The 19,677-nt window shown below is 36.5% G+C and overlaps 1 protein-coding gene across 1 annotated transcript in view; it reads right to left on the reverse strand.

Moving 5' to 3' along the window:
• Positions 1–17,414, reverse strand: part of Lepr (leptin receptor) — a 66,048-nt gene extending 48,634 nt beyond the window's left edge. Inside the window, exons 1-4 of the mRNA XM_090334676.1 lie at positions 17,185–17,414; positions 16,840–16,876; positions 4,705–4,764; positions 627–956 (exon numbers count right to left, since the gene is read on the reverse strand). Coding sequence (XP_090190802.1) covers positions 627–956; positions 4,705–4,744 — 370 coding nt within the window. The 5' untranslated portion in view covers positions 4,745–4,764; positions 16,840–16,876; positions 17,185–17,414. The remainder of the gene's footprint in view (positions 1–626; positions 957–4,704; positions 4,765–16,839; positions 16,877–17,184) is intronic.
• Between the last annotated feature and the right edge of the window lie 2,263 nt (positions 17,415–19,677).

Consider the following 19,677-nt stretch of genomic DNA (forward strand, 5'->3'; position numbering starts at 1 on the left):
GGGGAGGGGGGGAAAACAAGATGATTGGGAGGGGGTGGGAGAGGGAATTGGGGACAAAAACATGAGAAGGCGTATCAATGTGTGAGAAGTAATGCACCTACTGTCTGGTGACTATAACTGTAACCTCTCTATACATAATAATAAAAAAGATTTCTTAACTAAAGAAGCTATATTTAGAATGTTTTATACTTGAAATGAGAACAAAAACCCTTGATTTAAAATATTTAGTTTCAGAGAGATTTCCTGTTTGAACAAATCATTATTATTACTCAGGGGTATTTTTAAATTTAAGTATTACAGTACTGTTGTCAGTAATTTAATATCTTATCTATATAATAAGAATACAGCATATTTTTTCTCTCTCAAAGGAACCTGAGAAGTCTATAAGAAATATACATAAATGTAAAAGCAGTTTATTGCATATTTATAGGCTATAAAATGATTTGGGCTTTATGTATTATTCTGATCATCTGATGAATCCTAATTTTATGGCTGATACAAAATAATGTTTTGTTATTTTGTTATCATTTGAAATAACATATCCATTAAGACATTTATCTCACACAAGCTACAGAGAATTAAAGAACTTTGTTCAATACAAAGTTGGTGCTTAGAAGGTTACTTACCTACTTGCTGCAAAGCTGAAGAATTTGCTGTTGAATCAACTGCTTTCCCTTCAATGTTGTCCATACCTGAAGAGCAGTTTTTATCATGCTCACTCCCAAAGTAACAGTGGAGAGTTGTATTGGATGCATTAGAGATGTAGGTGCCACTAAAATTAAGCTCAGTTTCATCAGTTGCCTCATAATCCCCAATTACATTTGATGAGTTCTTTGAGATTCCATCAGACAAGAGGATACAGTTGTTGGTTATATTTGGTGGTATGCAGAATAATTTAAATTTCTGGGGAGTTACTGGATATGTCAAATTAAATGCAGTTATCATATAAAGAAATTCTGTGAGGATAGCAAAAATATAAAAGAAAAGTAATCAGCGGGGTACTGTGGCTCACGCCTGTAATCCTAGCCACTCAGGAGGCTGAGATCTGAGGATGAAGGTTCAAAGCCAGCCTGAGCACAAAAGCACCTGAGACTCTTATCTCTTATCTCCAATTAACCTCTAGAAAATGAGAAGTGGGGCTTGGCTCAAGGGTAGGGTGGTAACCTTGAGTTGAAGAGCTCCATGACCCAATAAATAAATAAATAAATAATAAAAGTAATCATTTTGACTAAAATATAATAAGAAACAAGATGATGTAAAAGCATGTTGTACTTTGGGATAGTTAACTTTCCAGAGGTTCAATCAGTTCCCAGGGAATAGGGGCTTCATTATATGATAGTATACATTAGTGATGGAAATAATGCCATTAGCTCCTTTTGAAAATTCATCCATTATTTTTCCTTAGGAAGCTAACATATTTACATTTTTGAAAAGGACATTAACACTAAATGTTTTGCCTTTCCTTTTCTAAAGTAAAATCACATTAACTTCTAGAATAAATGAGAAATATGTAAATATGCTAATTTAATTTATGCATTACAATACTGTGGCTTGAACTCAGGGCCTTACACTTGCTAGGCAGAAGCTCTACAAGTTAAGCCATACATATCTGAGCCCCTACCTAGCTAGGAATATAGGTTTATGTCACACATCAGATTCGTCTGCTGGGACTTGGTTTTTCTAATCCCCATCCTATTCCCCAGCTGCTCTCAAACCATAATCTTCCCAATGTTCATTTCCCAAGTTGCTGGAATTATAGACAAGCACTATCACTGCCAATTCTAGATATACAATTATATAAATAAACATGAAAGTGTTTTATATTAATTAATGGGAGTACTAAGTTAATGTTGTTTCATATTGCACTTTCAGAGAAGGTTCATCTTTGACTAAAGGAAACTGTTCTCCTAAATCTACCCAGAATATTTCAGATAGAAGATATCACACATGACATTATGTAGGACAGGCCTAACTCATTCTCCAAGAAATAATGCAAACAAACTTTTTTAAGAGATGTCAAGTGCCAATTCCTTTTCAAATATAAAGATTAGGGATGTTCATGAATGATGTAAAACACAAAATTCAGCATTAACTGATCTCCTCTTCTTCCTAGATGAGTGGGCATATCATTAAACACTGATATCAGCATCCTTGAAAAGATCCACCTGAGCAGATGACTGCTTCGCAATGGCATGATGCTGTGCTCTACTTATGGTGGGAAGTTCTGAAGCTCTACTTGGCATTTTCTTTCTTCGTTCATTCACCCATGACCAATCTGATCAAATAGTGCTTAGTTGAGTCTCCCTCATCTCCACTAGGTCATCTTTGTCTGATTACAATGTTATTAGAGGGTTTTGTTATTTGGCAAGAGGAAGGGAGGTCCTGGCTTTATATTCAGTCTTTAACCAATGTTCATGGAGAGACTGAATACTTAGAACTGTGCCTCTTATGATGTAAGACAGTATGTCACTAACATTTGTCAAAAGCCATCCACTCTGTGAAAGTAAACTCTTGCATAAATTAGAGGCTTTGGATGATAATGACAATATCACTCTAGGATTGTTCATGGTAGCAAGTGTACCATTCTGGTGGAGGGTGAAAACATTGGAGGAGGCTATAAATATGTGAAAGCAAGAAATGCATGGGAAATCTCTATGCCTTGTTTGGAATCTTGCTATGAACTTTAAAAACTGATTTTCAAAATGAGGTCTACTAAAAATGAAAGAAATTTGAAAAAAATCAATTCACAAATGTAATTTTATAACAAAAAAGGAATACATTTAAATATTCCAATGATATATAGGTAATGATTAAGTGTTTCATTTCTAAACACTTCTATGCATATAAATTAATATAAATAGGTACACATGTAGATATTAAAGTGTCCCTATTGTGCCCATGATGAGGACAATTAGACATTGTGACACCACCCAAAACCAATCCTTATCCTATCCATGTTTCTTTGGACTTCAGTTCTAACATATGTTTCTAAATCTGCATTATTCTTTCTAGCTGCACATGGAAGATACATTAAGCTGAATTAAAATTAGCTTAAATTCCTAAAAGGCATTGAAATCTACAAAGAAAAATGAACTTCATATCCAGCAATAATTGAGTCTGACTGATTAAAAAAATGAATGTTTTGTTTACACATGTTTCTTTCACTCAGAATGAATCCTAAACAGAAAGAGGTCCAAAACCTTCATTTGAAGGCATGTTTCAAGTATCAGATAATATCACAACCCCTCTGATTTATAAGACAAGTTAATCATAACCTTGCACAAAGCCACTATGAAACGTTAGAATCTAATTAAAAAGAAGTAGAGAAAATAGAAAATCTCTTAAATATACTTATATAAATGTAATGTGTATATACAATTAGTAGGAGGAGGCAGAGGTATTATTTTCCTTTGATAGTCCCAATCACACAGTTTCTTTGAAATCTGAAGCAGTGAAGCTATCTTGGGTATTTTCTGCAGAGATGCATATGGTTTCATTGAGAATGAATGGAATGTATAGGAAGAATCATAGTGAAGCATATTATAAGAACACCTTTGATTGAAGTAACAAAAGAGATGATCAGAACTAGTGGACACAAAGTAATACACACCAGATACAGTAAGTTTTGTCACAGATGGCCTGACTTTAATTCCAAAATGTTGGAAGTAAAAGTAAATTAGTTCAAATTTCATAAAATTAAAGCTCAGTATTTAGCTCAAGAGGACAAAGAAAAACAAAATGGTGCAATATGACTCCCCAGTGGTCAGCCCATGCAGAAGTCCACAAAAAATGCACATAAAAATAGGTTCCTTTTCATGTGCTTTTATAGAATATAAAATGAGTTGGGAATTATTTACTATTTTGTCATCTTTAAATCCTAATTTTATTATTTTAATTATTATTATTACTATTTTGTTTTGTTTTGTTACTTGTCAGTTGTGGGGTTTGAAATCTGGGCCTGGGCTCTGTTCCTGAGTTCTTCAGCTCAAGTGTACCACTGTACCACTTGTTTTTCTAGTGGTTAATTGGAAATAAGGTTCTTACAGACTTACATGCCCAGGCTGGTTTTGAACCATGATCTTCAGATATCAGCCTCCCAAGTAGTTAGTATTATAGGCATGAGCCACTGGTGCCTGGCTTATTTTAATTATTTTTAATTATTTTAATTATTTAATTATTTGTTTTAATTATTTATTTCTGTACTTCAGCTTGAACTCATGGCGGCCTTGTGCTCTTGCTTGGCTTTTCTGCTCAAGGCAGGTGCTCTACCACCTGAGCCAGGTGTTGGCTGCTGATTCTTTGGAAATAAGAATCTCCTCAGTGCCAGGCACTGGCAGCTCATGCCTGTAATCCTAGCTAGTTAGGAGGTGGAGATCTGAGGATCACAATTCAATGCCAGCTCAGATATTAACAGTCTGTGAGCCTCTTATCTCCAATTATCCACCAGAAAATCAGAAGTGGCACTGTGGTTCAAGTGGTAGAGTAGTAGCCTTGAGCTGAAGAGCTCAGGGACAGCACTCAGGCCCAGAGTTCAAGTCCATGCCCCAGAACAAACAAAAAACTCTCCTTAGTATTATAACAGAATTGTTTATCATAAGCATGTATAGGCTTCCTAACCAGAAAATTATGTTATTCAATAAGAGATAGCAGCTTGAGGGCAAATCTCTGCTGTACATATTGGCATTAAAATAGTAAATGACTTACCCCAATGTAAAAAAATCACATACAATTTTTGACAGATCATCTTACTTCAGAGATGTGCTCCTGAAAAACAGTAAATCAGAAACAGAATATCACATTTGTAAAAACGCAGCAGGGCAAGCTATGTCTGGCACAAAAGGGGAAAGGTTATAAATAAGTCTTTAAATTTGAATCCTATAATATCAATATTGATATTGACTAAAATCAGGGAAGTATTTCACATTAAATTGTAAGATAGATTTGTTGTTGTGCACATGCTATCTGACATAGGAAAAATACAAGCCATGTTAAAAAAAAAAGCACTTGGTGATTTTTTATTACATGCAAACCAAAACAAGTATCAAAGAGCCTCAACTTTAAACTATGCTCTAATTCAACATCATTAATATTGTTAATTGTTTTTTATTTTAATGCTCAATGCTTAAGATTCATTTTTTTTAAGATTTTGTCTTTTAATGAGAACACTGATTTGTGGTAATAATGCTAATTATAATTGATGCCAATTTCATATTTGCTTAATCTAATGACAACTTGACTATTTCCATAATAAATCTAAAGACTCAAGTGGTTCTTATTTTACTGTATTTACTATATTATTCACTGTATTTTTACAGTATTTTTATCTTACTATATGATATTTTATCAGTAATAAATTCAAAATTTCTAATTAAAAAACAAAAAAAAGATTTTGTCTTTTTTATCATGTCTCAGTTTTGTTTGTTTTGGTTATTCAGTGTGTTTACTTGTAGTTTTCTTTTTCCAGTCCTGTGGCTTGAACTCAGGGCCTGGGCACTGTCCTTGAGCTTTTTCTCAAGGCTAGATCTCTACCACTTGAGCCACAGCATCATTTCTGGCTTTTTCTCTGTATATGGTACTGAGGAATCGAACCCATGGGCATGCTAGGCAAGCACTCTACCACTAAGCCAAACTCCTGGCCTTTACTTGTAGATTTATAGGCACACTTCTAGTTACCACAAATGCAGCTTGTGTTTTTTGGTTCTGGCTTACCTTATCTTGGCTTTGGTAAACAATGCTGCAATAAACATGTTTGTGCTGGTGGCTTTAACTTGGTCTGGTTAGAGTCCATTGGATTAAATGCTCAGGGTAGAATTACTGGGTCACAGGGAAGCTCTATGTTTATTTAGTCTTTTATGGAACTTCCATACTTCTTTCCAGAGTGGTTGAACAAGTTTGCATTCTCACCAACAGTGTAGTAGCTCCCTTTTGGCCACATCCCAGCCAGCATTTGTTATTGTTAGTTTTCCTGATAATGGCTATTCTGTCTTTTTATAATATTGCAAAATCAAATGGTTGTAACATAGGTATAGGTTGTGTATTTGTTTTCAATGATAAAGGAGATATTTTACAAAATGCTACTCGAAACCTATTTATTATTTAGAGATAAGATAATATGCACATAGGATAGTAAACAAAGTAATATAAATAATATAAATGAACATATCCAAGTCTAAGTACTAATTCAGAAATTAGCTTTACCATAAATTCTACCTAGTTTGAAATATGTCACATAAGATTATTTGTACTGCTAAATCATGAATTAATGTTAACGCTGAGCTATATTGAGCTTAGTCTTGTACTAAAACTTTATACAATTCTGATGTTTCAGGCTTTGGGGGCAACTCAACCCACTGAATGAAATACAATATCGGGTAAGAATCCCTGAATTCAGTATTACCAGAAACATTGATTCCAAAGTCTAGGCTCTTGTAATCATCTCTCATCTCTAGGACATGGTGACCAAATAGATCTGTTTACCTCTGGTTCTTGGATTGTTGGATGAGCTCTAAAATGCCCTTTGGAGTTATCTACACTTCTGAGAATTTTTATTTTAAAATAGAAATCCTGCCTTTATTTTAAAAAAAACGAGTTTAAATTATTGAGAAGTATCTGTAATTCATAGCTGAGAAATGGTACCAGGTGATACACAAATAGAAAAAGGAATGCGATTGCTTATTTTACAATTTACAAACCGTCAGGGCGGGGGATGAGTATACACAATCTGTAGTCCAGTATATGTGTTTTCAAATAACCAGTTATTCATCATCACTTGGGTCTCTCTTACTGATGTCATAACAGTACTTTAGGTTTTTTAGAATTGGGTTTAGTGCATAGGAGTCTCACCATCTGCATGATATAATTGTTTACAATGTATGCAAAGTCCCTCCTGTTTATCACAATACCTTTTTCTGACATTAAAATTTCTCCTAATGAGGTTTATCTTTGTGATTATTGTTCTTAATGTACTATGTGAAGTTATTTCTTTTCTCTTTTTTCCCCCCTTATGGTTTATCTCATGCTGTTACTGTATCTGACTTTGGTACCTGGTTTATTGTATATATGTTAATTTTTTTATTTGAAATAGGGAAAGAGAAGAGGAAAAGCAAGATGACTAGGAAGGGCTAAAAGAGGAAAAGTGGGAGAAAAACATGGGAAGGGGTATTAATATTTGAGAAGTAACTATAACCCCTCTATACATTAACTCAACAATAAAATAAAACTGGGAAGGGATATCAGTGTTCAAGAAGTAATGTACTCACTACCTAATGGGTATAACCATAACCCCTCTATACATCACTCTGACAATAAAATACAATTTTAAAAACTCTCCCAAAAGAAACCCAAGAGCAGGTTTCATAACCAGGATATTTTACTTTAAAAATACAAATTAAATGTTTGCATGTTATGTAAATATAAATTCAAGGATCAAACCTTTAACAAAACAAACATGATAACAATCTAATGACTTAGGTGCAACATACTTATGGACCGCTTTGATTAAACTAATGATGAGTAATTCCTTTATTTAATGTTTTTGGCAAAGTATAAACTAACCCAATCATTTGGATTCTTGCAGCCAAGTTCCATTATTTTCAACAAAGCAATAATCACAAATGTAAAACTGTCTCAGATATAACCTCAAAGAAGACTCGGGTTCGATTCCTCAGTACCACATACAAAGAAAAAGCCAGAAGTGGTGCTGTAGCACAAGTGGTAGAGCTCTAGCCTTGAGGAAAACCCAAGGACAATGCATAAGCCCTGAGTTCATGCCCAGAACTGGCAAAAAAAAAAAGAAAAGAAAAAGAAAAAGAAAAGAAAAAGGGAAATAAATTTTTAACTAATTTTTAAAAATCAAGCAGATGATGACATGATCCTATACCTGAACGACCCAATAAACTCTACTCCCAAACTCCTAAAACTAATAAATCACTTTAGCAAAGTAGCAGGGTACAAAATCAACCTTCAAAAGTCAATAGCTTTTCTGTGCACCAACAGTACGCAAACAGAATGAGAAATCAAGAAAATGATCCCATTTGAAATACCTCCCAAAAGAATAAAATATTTAGGAATTAACTTAATCAAAGATGTAAAGGAATTATTTAATGAAAACTATAAAAGTTTAACAAAAGAAATTAAAGGACAGCAGGAAATGGAAAGACATCCCATGCTCATGGGTAGGGAGAACCAATATAGCGAAAATGGCCATACTGTCAAAATTGATATACAAATTCAATGCAATCCCCATCAAAATACCAAAGACATTCTTTGCTGAAATAGAAGGTGTAATCCAAAGGTTCACATGGAACAAGAAAAGACCTAGAATAGACAAAACACTGGCAAAAAAAATAGACCAGAAGATCAATGGAACAGAAGAGAAAAATCCAGAAATAAAACCACATACTTATAGTCAACTTATATTTAACAAAGGAGCCAGATATATACAGTAAAACAAACACAGCCTCTTCAATTATTGGTGCTGGGAAAACTTGGCAGCCATGTGCAAAAAACTAAAATTTGATCCCAGCCTATCACCACGCACAAGCATTAACTCAAAATGGATCAAAGACCTTAATGTTAGACTGGAAAACTTGAAACTGCTACATGATAGAATAGGAGAGACACTGGAACTCATAGGCACAGACAAAAACTTGAACAGAGTGCCAGGGTCACAACAGACTGGAGAGAGCCTCAACAAATGGAACTACCTAAAAATAAAAAGTTTCTCCACAGACAAAGGCAGATAGCTACTAAAGTAGAAAGACAGCCAACCAACTGGGAAAAGATATTTACCAATAACACATCAGACAAAACGCTTAATATCCAGTATCTACAGGGAACTCAAAAAACGAATCCCCCCAAAACCAACAAACCAATCACTAAACAGTCAAGGGAACTGAAGAGAGACTTATCCAAAGAAGAAGTTAAAATGGATATATATATATATATATATATATATGAGAAAATGCTCATCATCCCAAGATTAACTTCAAATGGATCAAAGACCTAGAGGTAAAAGCAAATACACTGAGAACTTTACAAGAAAGAACAGGAGAAACACTAGGTCTCCTTGGCACAGGTCGAAACTTTCTTAATAAGGACCAAGAAACACAACAAATCAGAGAAAGTTTGGATAAGTGGGACTGCATTAAGCTGCAGAGCTTCTGTATGGTAAAGGACATAACTAGCAAATTAAATAGAAAGCCTACAGAGTGGGAGAAGATCTTCACTAACCATACAACAAAGGGTTCATACCTAAAATATATCAACAGCTCAAAAAATTGAATCACTCCAAAACAACCATCCCATTAAAAGATGGGCCAAAGACTTAAAGAGAGTCTTCTCTGATGAAGAAATAAGAATGGCCTACAGACACATGAAGAAATGTTTGACATCTCTGGCCATAAAAGAAATGCAAATCAAAACAACTCTAAGATTCCACCTCACTCCAGTTAGAATGGCCAGGATCAAGAAATCTAATAACAACAGATACTGGAGGGAATTCGGCCAGGATGGATCACTACTACACTGTTGGTGGGAGTGCAAACTTGTTCAACCACTTTGGAAAGCAGTATAGCAGTACCTCAAAAGACTAAACATAGAGCTCCCCTATGACCCAGCATTTACCCACTCAGCCAGAAACAAGAACATACTAAATCCACTAGCACAACGATGTTCATTGCAGCACTATTTACCATAGCAAAAATATGGAACCAACCCATATGCCCCTCAGTAGATGAGTGGATCAACAAGATGTGGTATTTGTACACAATGGAATTCTATGCTGCTGTCAGAAAGAATGACATTGCCCCATTTGTAAGAAAATGGAAAAACAGAAAAAAATCATATTAAGTGAAGTAAGCCAGACTCAAAGGAACTTAGGCTCAATGGTTTCCCTCATTCATCATAATCAGTAAAAACCTTGGGCTCTCATAGCAGAGATTTACAATAGAACAAAACCTAGATACATAAGGTCATATAGGATGATACTAAATGAAAGGATAGAAACAAAAGCCATAAAATGAGTGATTGTTGTCCTTAATGTACTATCTCTCATCTCTTTTGCTGTCCCTTTGTTATCTCATATTGTTATCTGATCTATTGTATATATGCGTATTTGGTTATTTGAAGTTGGATAGGGAAGGGAGGAAAACAAGATGAGGGGCAGGGGTCGGGAAGGAAATGGAGACCAAGACATGAGACATGGTATCAATGTTTGTGAAGTAATGCACCTTCTATCTGGTGAATATAATGTAACCCTTTTATTAATCACAATAAAAATATATGAAAAATGCTCATCATCCACGGTCATAAAGGAAATGCAAATAAAAATAACCCTAAGATACCATCTTATCCCAATTAAAATGGCCAATATTCTGAACTCAGACAACAACAAATGCTGGCAGGGTTGTGGAGAAAGAGGAACCCTACTGCACTGCTGGTGGGAATGTAAACTAGATCAGCCACTCTGGAAGGCAGTTTGGAGGTTTCTTAAAAAACTGAAACTAGACCATCCCTACTACTCAGCCATACCACTCCTAGGCATCTACTCTGAGCATCATAACCCAGGATATGATAAGGACACCTGCACAACCATATTCATATCTGCATTATTCACAATAGCCAAGCGATGGAAATAACCCAGATGCCCTACTGCAGATGAATGGATCCAAAAAAAAATGTGGTACATATATACAATGAAATTCTACATAGCCTACAGATAAGATAAAATAATGCCATTCTCTGGGAAGTGGATGAAACTAGAGCAAATCATGTTGAATGAGATAAGACCAAAGGAACAAAAGTCACATGGTCTGCTTGATATGTGGATATTAGATCCAAACAGTACAAGAGCAATGACTCAATATTCAGGTACCCAGGGTTATGGATATGCTCTTGGAGATATAACTACACAGACATAAAAATAAATTATGGGGGGCCAGGAGTTTGGCCTAGTGGTAGAGTGCTTACCTAGCATGCATGAAAGCCCGGGTTCCACATACATACAAAAAAAGCCAGAGTGGTGCTGAGGCTCAAGTGGTAGAGCTCTAGCCTTGAAAAAGTCCAAGGACAGTGCTCAGGCCCTGAGCTCAAGCACATATATGTGTATATATATACACATATGTATATATATATGATGGGATACATCATCTATAGACTAATGTTATATAGACTGATATGTATCTATGACATACAAACCCTCAGCTTAATTTTAATTATGTTCTTATATCTATGTGCCAGTGATTTCATATAGAGATTCCCTTCTTGTATACTTGTCTCTTAAGCATGGCATTTGAAATATGATATAAAAATTAGTGTTAATAAAATCTTTAAAAAAATCAAGCAAAGGAAAATCTCATAATATTGACACAAAAATAAGTCTAAAGCATCAAGCATCCATTCATTTGAACATGCTTCATAAACATGTATCATAATTTTCTCAGAATCATATAAATGTGCAGAAAACTGATTTCATAAGGTATGGGTACAGTATCAGAGCTTCATGGGACATAAAAATTCAATCATTTATCATCTCTCTACTATTATGAATATCTTATTCTACCATCATCTCTTCTTTGGACTATCAAAAATAGGCTCTTATTTATTCTCTGCATTTCTGCTCTTGTTCTCCAATTTAGTCTGCCCTTAATACAGCAGTCATGTGACCTTCTCACTGAATAAATCAAATCACATGAATGTGAATGAATGGATGGATGATAACAATGGATAGCAAATTATGACTTGTAATATCTTCCAATGTGGGCTGATGATATCACACTAAAACTGAAGTTCAGACAAGCAATTCTAATATTCACACTGATGGTTCTTTTAGAATCTAGCTTAATATCAAGAAGCATTCCATATAGTTGATTCTTAGCCATGTTGGCACTCCAGTTATTACTATAAACTTTAAACAAAAGAAAATTCAAAATCCACATTCCACTGAATGATCATAGTACAGATTTTGAGAAGAGGTCAGATTGTCTCATTTCCATCATTGATGATCATTTGTGTCAATTGTATTTCTCAAATCTACTTAAATATAAAATTGAAGAATCTCAGTTCCTGGATAGTGTTTATGCAGGGAAAATATCATCCACAGCTTACTCTGACAGTTTAAAAAAATTCTGAACCTGTACAAAAATTCATCATTCCATCAGTTCTCATAATTCCATCACTTTGATAAAAAAGAAAAAAAAAACTCCAGGAGCCCTATCTGACACTACTACTTTTTTGCATTCTCTTGCTGTTAGGGAATCTTTTACTTAAAAATAGCAATTTAGCAATTTAAAGACAAATTAAATTTATGCATGTTATTTAAATATAAATTCAAATGTCAACCCTTTAACAAAATAAAAGTGTGGTGCTAATATAATTCTTAACTTAAATTTTAAATACTTGTTTTTATACCAGTCCTAGGGCTTGAACTCAGGGTGTGGGCACCGTCACTGAGACATTTTGTTCAAGGCTAGTGCTCACCACAGCTCCACTTACGGATTTTGGAGACTTAATTGGAAATAAGTGTCTCATGGGCTTTCTTGCTTATTCTGGCATTGAATGGCAATCCACAGATTTCAGCCTCCTCAATAGCTAAGATTATAGCTGTGAGCCACTAGTGCCTTCTAAAAGTTTAGTTTTATTCATTCACTTACAATAGAAATTTGTCATATTTTCCCCATCAATAAGCAAAGAGTTAAATTACTTCGAAAATTAAAAACAAAATCCTCATCTGTCACCCTGAGTATTTGTAACTTTGGAAACATAATTTTAAGCACTTTTAATCTCAACATGATTTTAATAGTGCGATGTGATCTTGTGACAACGTAATTCCTAAAACAATGAAGAAGGATGTTATGACTCACAGACCTTGGTGTCATAAAGTCAACCAAGTTAAATAGTCATTTCATCCAGTGACCTAAAGGCTTTACATAAATAACTTTAATATTTACTGAATACTCAATCTAAATCACATAAAAGTAACTGAAGAATCATAATTAAGAACTTTCAACTATAGGAAATAACATTATCTTTTGGTATTTTTACAAAGTCTTTTATTACAAATATGAAGACAGTACTAAGGAACAGCACACTTAAGATAGCAAGGGGGACAAATCCGATTTCCTCTTCCTCATAGGATAACTTCAACATTAAATCATATCAACCCCCCACAAAAAATAGAACAAAAACAGAACTACTAGCAAAAGAGAGATTTAAACAAATTCTTGATAGACAAAGCCAAGAGTAATGAAGTAGTAAAATGAAGAATCAACTACCTAGAGTATATGAGGAAGAGACGTCATCCATGACACAGTCTGGAGCTAGCTGTTCTACATTATGAAGAGCCAGGAGAAAGAACAGTTTCAGTAGAGAGAAAGGACAAAAAAAATCAGCATATAAAATGACTTTTCTAACATGAGAAGGGGTATCAATATGTGAGAAGTAATGCACCTACTATCTGGAGAATGTAACTGTAACCCCTCTATACATTACCTCAATAATAAAAAAATAAAATGAAAAATAAGGCTATTCTACATACTAACAATGAATAGACTAAGAAAGAACATAAGAAAACAACTTCACTTACAGTAGCCTCAAAATAATAAAATACCTGTGAGAAGATGAGGCATAGTAGTGCTTATCTTCAGTTCAGCTATTCAAGGGGCAACGGTAGGAGAATCACAGTTCAAGGCCAACCCAGGCAAAAATTTCATAAAACGCTATCTCAAAAACAAGCCAGGTGTGGTCAGCCACCTCAATAGTCCCAGCTACTCAGGAGATAGAATGATCATAATTTAAGGCCAACCTTGAATAAAAGCAAAAGTATCTAGAAAAACAAACTAAAACATGGTAGAATGCTTTCCTTGGATGCACAGGGCCCTGAATTCAAAACACAATACAGCTAAAAAATAAGAATAATAATTCATAAAGCACATAGAAATATACCTAAAGAAGAAGGTAAAACCCTAAGTAATAAACAACCAATGAAATGATAAAATGTGGTACATGAATACATGTGGGATTTTTTTTATTAATTTAAATTTTTGGAAGTCATGGGATTGCAACTGCAGCCTCATGCTCTCTAGGAGTCAGCTATAAATAATAAAAATATGTCATTTTCAGGAAAATAAATGGAACTAGAGATCATCACGTTCAGTGAAATAAGCCAAGCTCAGAAAGGCAATGAGACAGGCAAAAGAAGACAAACACTGACATCCAGTTATTGGATTAGTAAAGGTGATGTCACTGGCGACCTTGCCAGTCGTAAACCTTGAGGTCAGTTTGATAAAGCATTGAGAGCTAAAGTTGGCTAGGAATAGGTTTAAACAATGGTTTCATAATTCATAGTATTTTGTTTTAAAGGGAAGAGAAGAAATGGCTTAAACTGATCAACCAATTGGTAAGCACAAGAATCTAAAAGGAGAATCTACAATACTCCTTATGCAATTTTTATCATTTTCCTTTTAAAATAAAGATGAAACTACATTATGATAAGAAAGGAACAAGCAAAAAGTTTCTGGGAGAAATGATTTTTGGCAGAGTTCTTTTCCTGAATTAATAAGTATCGGAATATTTGCCTTATAACTACCTGTTAAAATGACTTGCTTAATGCCCAAAGTGGCAAGGTGTTTTAGGAGGAAGGTGAAAGGGAGGGTGCATGAAAGGAGGGAGAAGAGTGAGCAAAGGAAGTCAATATATTCATTGTGTATCATGTAAAAAATCCAATTAGATACCTTGAGGATAAGGATGGAGGGGGACAAAGTAGGGAGGGAAGGTGTGGCATTGATAAAGAAGTAGTCACAACCTGATGTATGGACTCATAACCTCTTTGTATAACAATAATAATAATAAAATACTTGTTACATTGTCAACCAACATATTTAAGTGCTTCAGATATGCTATAGCTCAAAGGGTTAAAATTTTTCAGAGTAATATGATCATGCACATAAAAACACATGTTACTACCAAATGATAAGAAGTACATGAGAGAAATATGCCAAACAAAAAGTGGATCAGATTGGAATACAAACTCCAACGCATGCAAAATCTGACCAGTAGCTGAATATTTGTGCCTCTCTACCTTAATTAAAATTGGAATTTGTAAATCACAGAAAATCTTAAGAGTTGGAACCAACCTTAAGTCTTTTCCTTCATTTCTAACTCCACAGGGGTTACGAGTATGAGTTAGGAGTCTGAGTGCTTGGCTTGCAGAATCAAGAATGTAGTACAATATCTGCCAAAAGAATTCTTTTTATTTTTTTTTCTGGATGTCTTTAAATCTTACTTCCATGACCTCCCAAAGCTACTGCATTTCACAAATACATCCCAGTCCAAAGATGAAAAGACATCAAAAATAAGTTAATACATCCCAGTCCAAAGATGAAAAGACATCAAAAATAAGTTAAAGCATGCTCTTAGGAGTAATTCAAATCAATGCTACTCTCCTACATTGCACACAAATCACATGTGTGGGACAAATTCTTAAAATGTTATGCCAAAGCCAACGGAAAGAGCTGGAAGTACTTCTATGCCTATCTTAACTATCAATGGATAATTCTCAAATAATTTTGAAAGCACGATCATCATCACAGATAGAGTCAGAAACTAGTCTATCATTCTCTCTTCAAACAGCCAAAGGTTTGTGTTTTTGTTTTTCTCAAAAAGGAAGCAGAAGTTACACTAACATTTTATAGTACACATTGTGGGTATAACTTGTATTTATGTATGTCAATTCCTAATTTCTGGCGTATCTGTTTAATTAACCTCTGCTATTTTCTGGGATTCATTCCAAGACAACTAACTGTATTACTGGCATCGGTAGTCCTGAGCTTAATTTCAGAGAGGCTCTGAAGTGATCTGCAACCACTTTTTAATATTCTGCACACAACTTTATGCTAAAAAGTAACAGACAATATTCAAGAGTAGTAATTGAAAGGTGCAATTTTTGATTTTCTTCAAAACAGAACAAAAGCTATGCCACATTTGTTGGACATCACTGCAAATATTGCTTTCAAGTAAACACAATTCTTCAGGCTAGTATGAGGCAACATTTATCTTCACATAGTCACATGATTCTGGGTTTCTTACACACGTGTTTTCTCTATAACTTTAAGCTGGAAAAATTCTGAAAGAACACAGAATAAATACCTAGAATATAACCCAATACAGATCCTGGAATTTCATGTCATTAACAATATGTGTATCAAGTGTAAGAATTAAAGCACTTTCCCTTTAAAAAAAAAATCTGGGAAATACCTTAAATACTCCTAAAAGAGATACTATTAAACAATCCTCAGTAATTCTCTTAGCCCAAATGTCTAGTTTTTGAAAAATGAAGAAATAAAAGCCAGCTAAAGCACAACATGCTAGTCAATGAGAGGTCCTACCAAACTCAGATTTCCTGATTGCAAGTACAAAGCACTGGGGGGAAAAAATCATTTGTTTCAATATACTTAAATACTGTGGACACTTCAGGCAAACTCTTAGGACAAAGAACTCCCTCAGGCATACAAGAAATAATAATAATAATAATAAAAAGAACAACCAAGTTCTCGAAATAGTACCTGCAACAACCAGTTCTTTAGAGAGCCCAAAAAGAGTCCTCAGTGGGGTCTTTCTCCCCCACCCCAGTAAGCACTCCTTTAAGTAAATGCGGGGTTGGGCTTAGACTTCAGCTCCCGGTTGGCTGGGGGCGAAGGAGGGGCTGGGGTTTTTTGTTTTGCATGTTTGTTGGGTGGGGGGGGGGGGATGTGTGTTGTGGGAAATGGAAGCTGTCAGCTCAGCCACCCCACAACACAAATATCACCCAAACCCATCCTCTGGCCCCCGGGCTTCCTGATTTACCTTATTGTCTCTTCAGTTTCCGAAGTAGAAGGAAGGCCTAGGGAAAAAAAAAAAAAGTTAAGGGGGTGGCTCACCCTTGCCCCCCCCAAGTGCACCCCCATTTGTAGAACTATAGTAGGTATTTGCTGCATCCTCGTCGCCCCTGGGGAAGCGAGGAGTCTCCCTGAATCCCACGGGACCCACACAGGCTTACGGGGTGTTGATCTTTGGGGGGGAGGGCCTGGAAAGCGGACCCCCCCCCAAATCCTCCTGTGCCCTCCAGCACGCGTCCCAACGTGCGGCTCTGGCGTGGCGCCGCGCAGGAAGGGGCAGGGAGGGATGGAGGACAGGGAAGCGGGGTCCCACCTGGATCCCGGGTCCGACCTGAACACAAGCAGAGATGGCGGTGGCGCCTGGGCTGCGGTACCTGCGTGGCTCCGCTGGGATGGGGCAGCGCCAAACTCCCGACTGGAGGTGCGGGGGAAAGTCTGGAGGGCTGGCGGCGGCGGCGGGCGGAGGAGGGGCCGAGGGGAAGCCCAGCTGGGTGGGTGGCGCCCTGTGTGCGCCCAAAGTGATCGTTCCGGTGGCGAGTGGGGTAGGAGGGCTGCCTGCGTGACTGGAGCGACCCGGGGCGGGGGGGTCCCTGCCCCGCCTCCCCAGGGAGGAGTGGCCCAGAAGCACTGAGGGAACGCAGGACCCCTGCAGCAGAAAGACAAGATCCTGGAACTGTCACCAGACCCTCTAGCAGGCAGCTGGGCACTGCCACCCGGAGCCCATAACTCTCAGCTTGGCACTGGGGATCCTCTGTCCCTCCCACCGCTAGACTGCCAGGCCTTCACTCCAGCAGGTGTGTCCACTGCTTCAGGAAAGATGGAAACAATTGGAAGGGGAGGAGAAAAAAAAAGTAGTGAAGTAACTAGTGTCTGGCTTATGCTTGTTAGGAAGGCCGGAGAACGTATTCATTCGTCTAGTAGGGGGTTGTGGGGGTGAGCTAATGTCCATTTATTTCTCTTTCCATCCTGAAATTCAATGACATTTGACGTAGACAGTACAAAATAAAATCTGTCCTTGTACAGTCTGACTCCATGCTCAAAGTACAAAGGTATTTTCTTGTTCTCTGCTCAAAATGTTCCATTTATTTATTTGTCTTGATTTGATGTATTTTTTTTATTCTGGATATATTCTGGCAGACAATATGTGAAGCACAGTTATATTGTGTTGTTTTAACTTGGGAGTTGAGGGTAGGAGGACAAGCGGATAAGTAAACATGCAGAAAATTCCAAATCGTGCCTGGTAATCTGAAAGAAAACAAGGTTATGAGAGGGGGGATAGAGAAGACTAGACATTCCCTAGATTGAGTGGATGGCTGTAATTCAAGCCCTCTGAGACCCAAATTGAACCATCATTTTCATTGGAAGAAGCATCAGAGACATGGAGAAGTAGCTCAGAGCTAGGTAGGGCCAGAACCAAGGTCTTTGACTCCTTAGCCCTCCTTCCCTCTCCCACTCCCCCCAATTACAGAAGGAAGCTTAACCCTGCATTCCAGAAGGAAGCTTCCCACTTCTGGAATTCTTAATGGGACTTTCCCCTCATAGAAATAGCCTCTGAGGACCAGTGCTACCTTTTTTAAAAAGCATGTGGACCTCCAACTATTTGTTGACCCAATCAGAAACATCATGTTTGACTATACAGCTTTCTAGGTTAAGCAAAACATAACCCAGAAATGCTAACCTTAGGGTTTTCATCAACATCAGAAACCAGACAAATAGAAGCAAGAACTGAAGTAGAAACACTAATTCAGTTTCTCTAAAGTATTATGAAACAATAACTGGCGTCTCTGAATGATTATGGGGGGGGACACAAAAAAGAATCCTTAACAAATTATCTGTGTGAATTAGCATATTTGTTTGCTAGGAACACGCAGATCCAGATTCCAACCATCAGCTCAGGGAAATTACTTCTTGCTTCTTCCATAGTTCCCTTCTTTGGCTTGTAGCCACATAACTCTAATTTCTGCCTCTATCCCATGTACCTTCTCTGTGTCTGTGTTACTTTCCTGCCTTTAATACAAGGACATTTGTCATTGGATTTAGAGAATATCCCATAACTCAGGATGATCTTGAGATCCCTAACTTAATTACATCTAAAAAGCCCTTTTTTAAAAATCAGGTCAAGTTCAAATTCAGAGATGTGACAGACATTTTAGCGCGATATAACTGCTGGGACCAAATTAATAGGGACCAAACTCACTGACCCCTGTGGTTTCATTCCAATATTAGTCATTGAAATTATATCAACTCCAAGTGTAACTAATCATTTCATTCATTGTAAACAACTAAAAGTAAACAAGATTAAAGAAATACAAAGGTTCAAGCCCTCAATTCATGTTTGAGTCACAGGTAATATTTAAAAGTCAAGCATGAATTAAACTGCAGAGCTTCTGTAGGGCAAAGGACATACCTAGTAAATTAAATAGGAAGCCTACAGAATGGGAGAAAATTTTCACTAACCATACAATGGACAAAGGCCTCATATCTAAAATACATCAACAGCTCAAAAAATTGAATCACTCCAAAACTAATCTCCAAAGTAACAACTATCCCATTAAAAGATGGGCCAAAGACTTAAAGAAAGTCTTCTCCGAAGAAGAAACAAAAATGGCCTATAGACACATGAAGAAATGCTCGACATCTCTGGTCATAAAAGAAATGCAAATCAAAACAACTCTAAGATTCCACTTCACTCCAGTTAGAATGGCCAGGATCAAGAAATCTAATAACAACAGATGCTGGAGGGGATGTGGCCAGGAGGGATCACTACTACACTGTTGGTGGGAGTGCAAACTCGTTCAACCACTAT

Source organism: Megascapheus bottae, chromosome 6 (assembly GCF_031878675.1).
Source record: "Megascapheus bottae isolate mThoBot1 chromosome 6, mThoBot2.hap1, whole genome shotgun sequence".
NCBI lineage: Eukaryota > Metazoa > Chordata > Mammalia > Rodentia > Geomyidae > Megascapheus > Megascapheus bottae.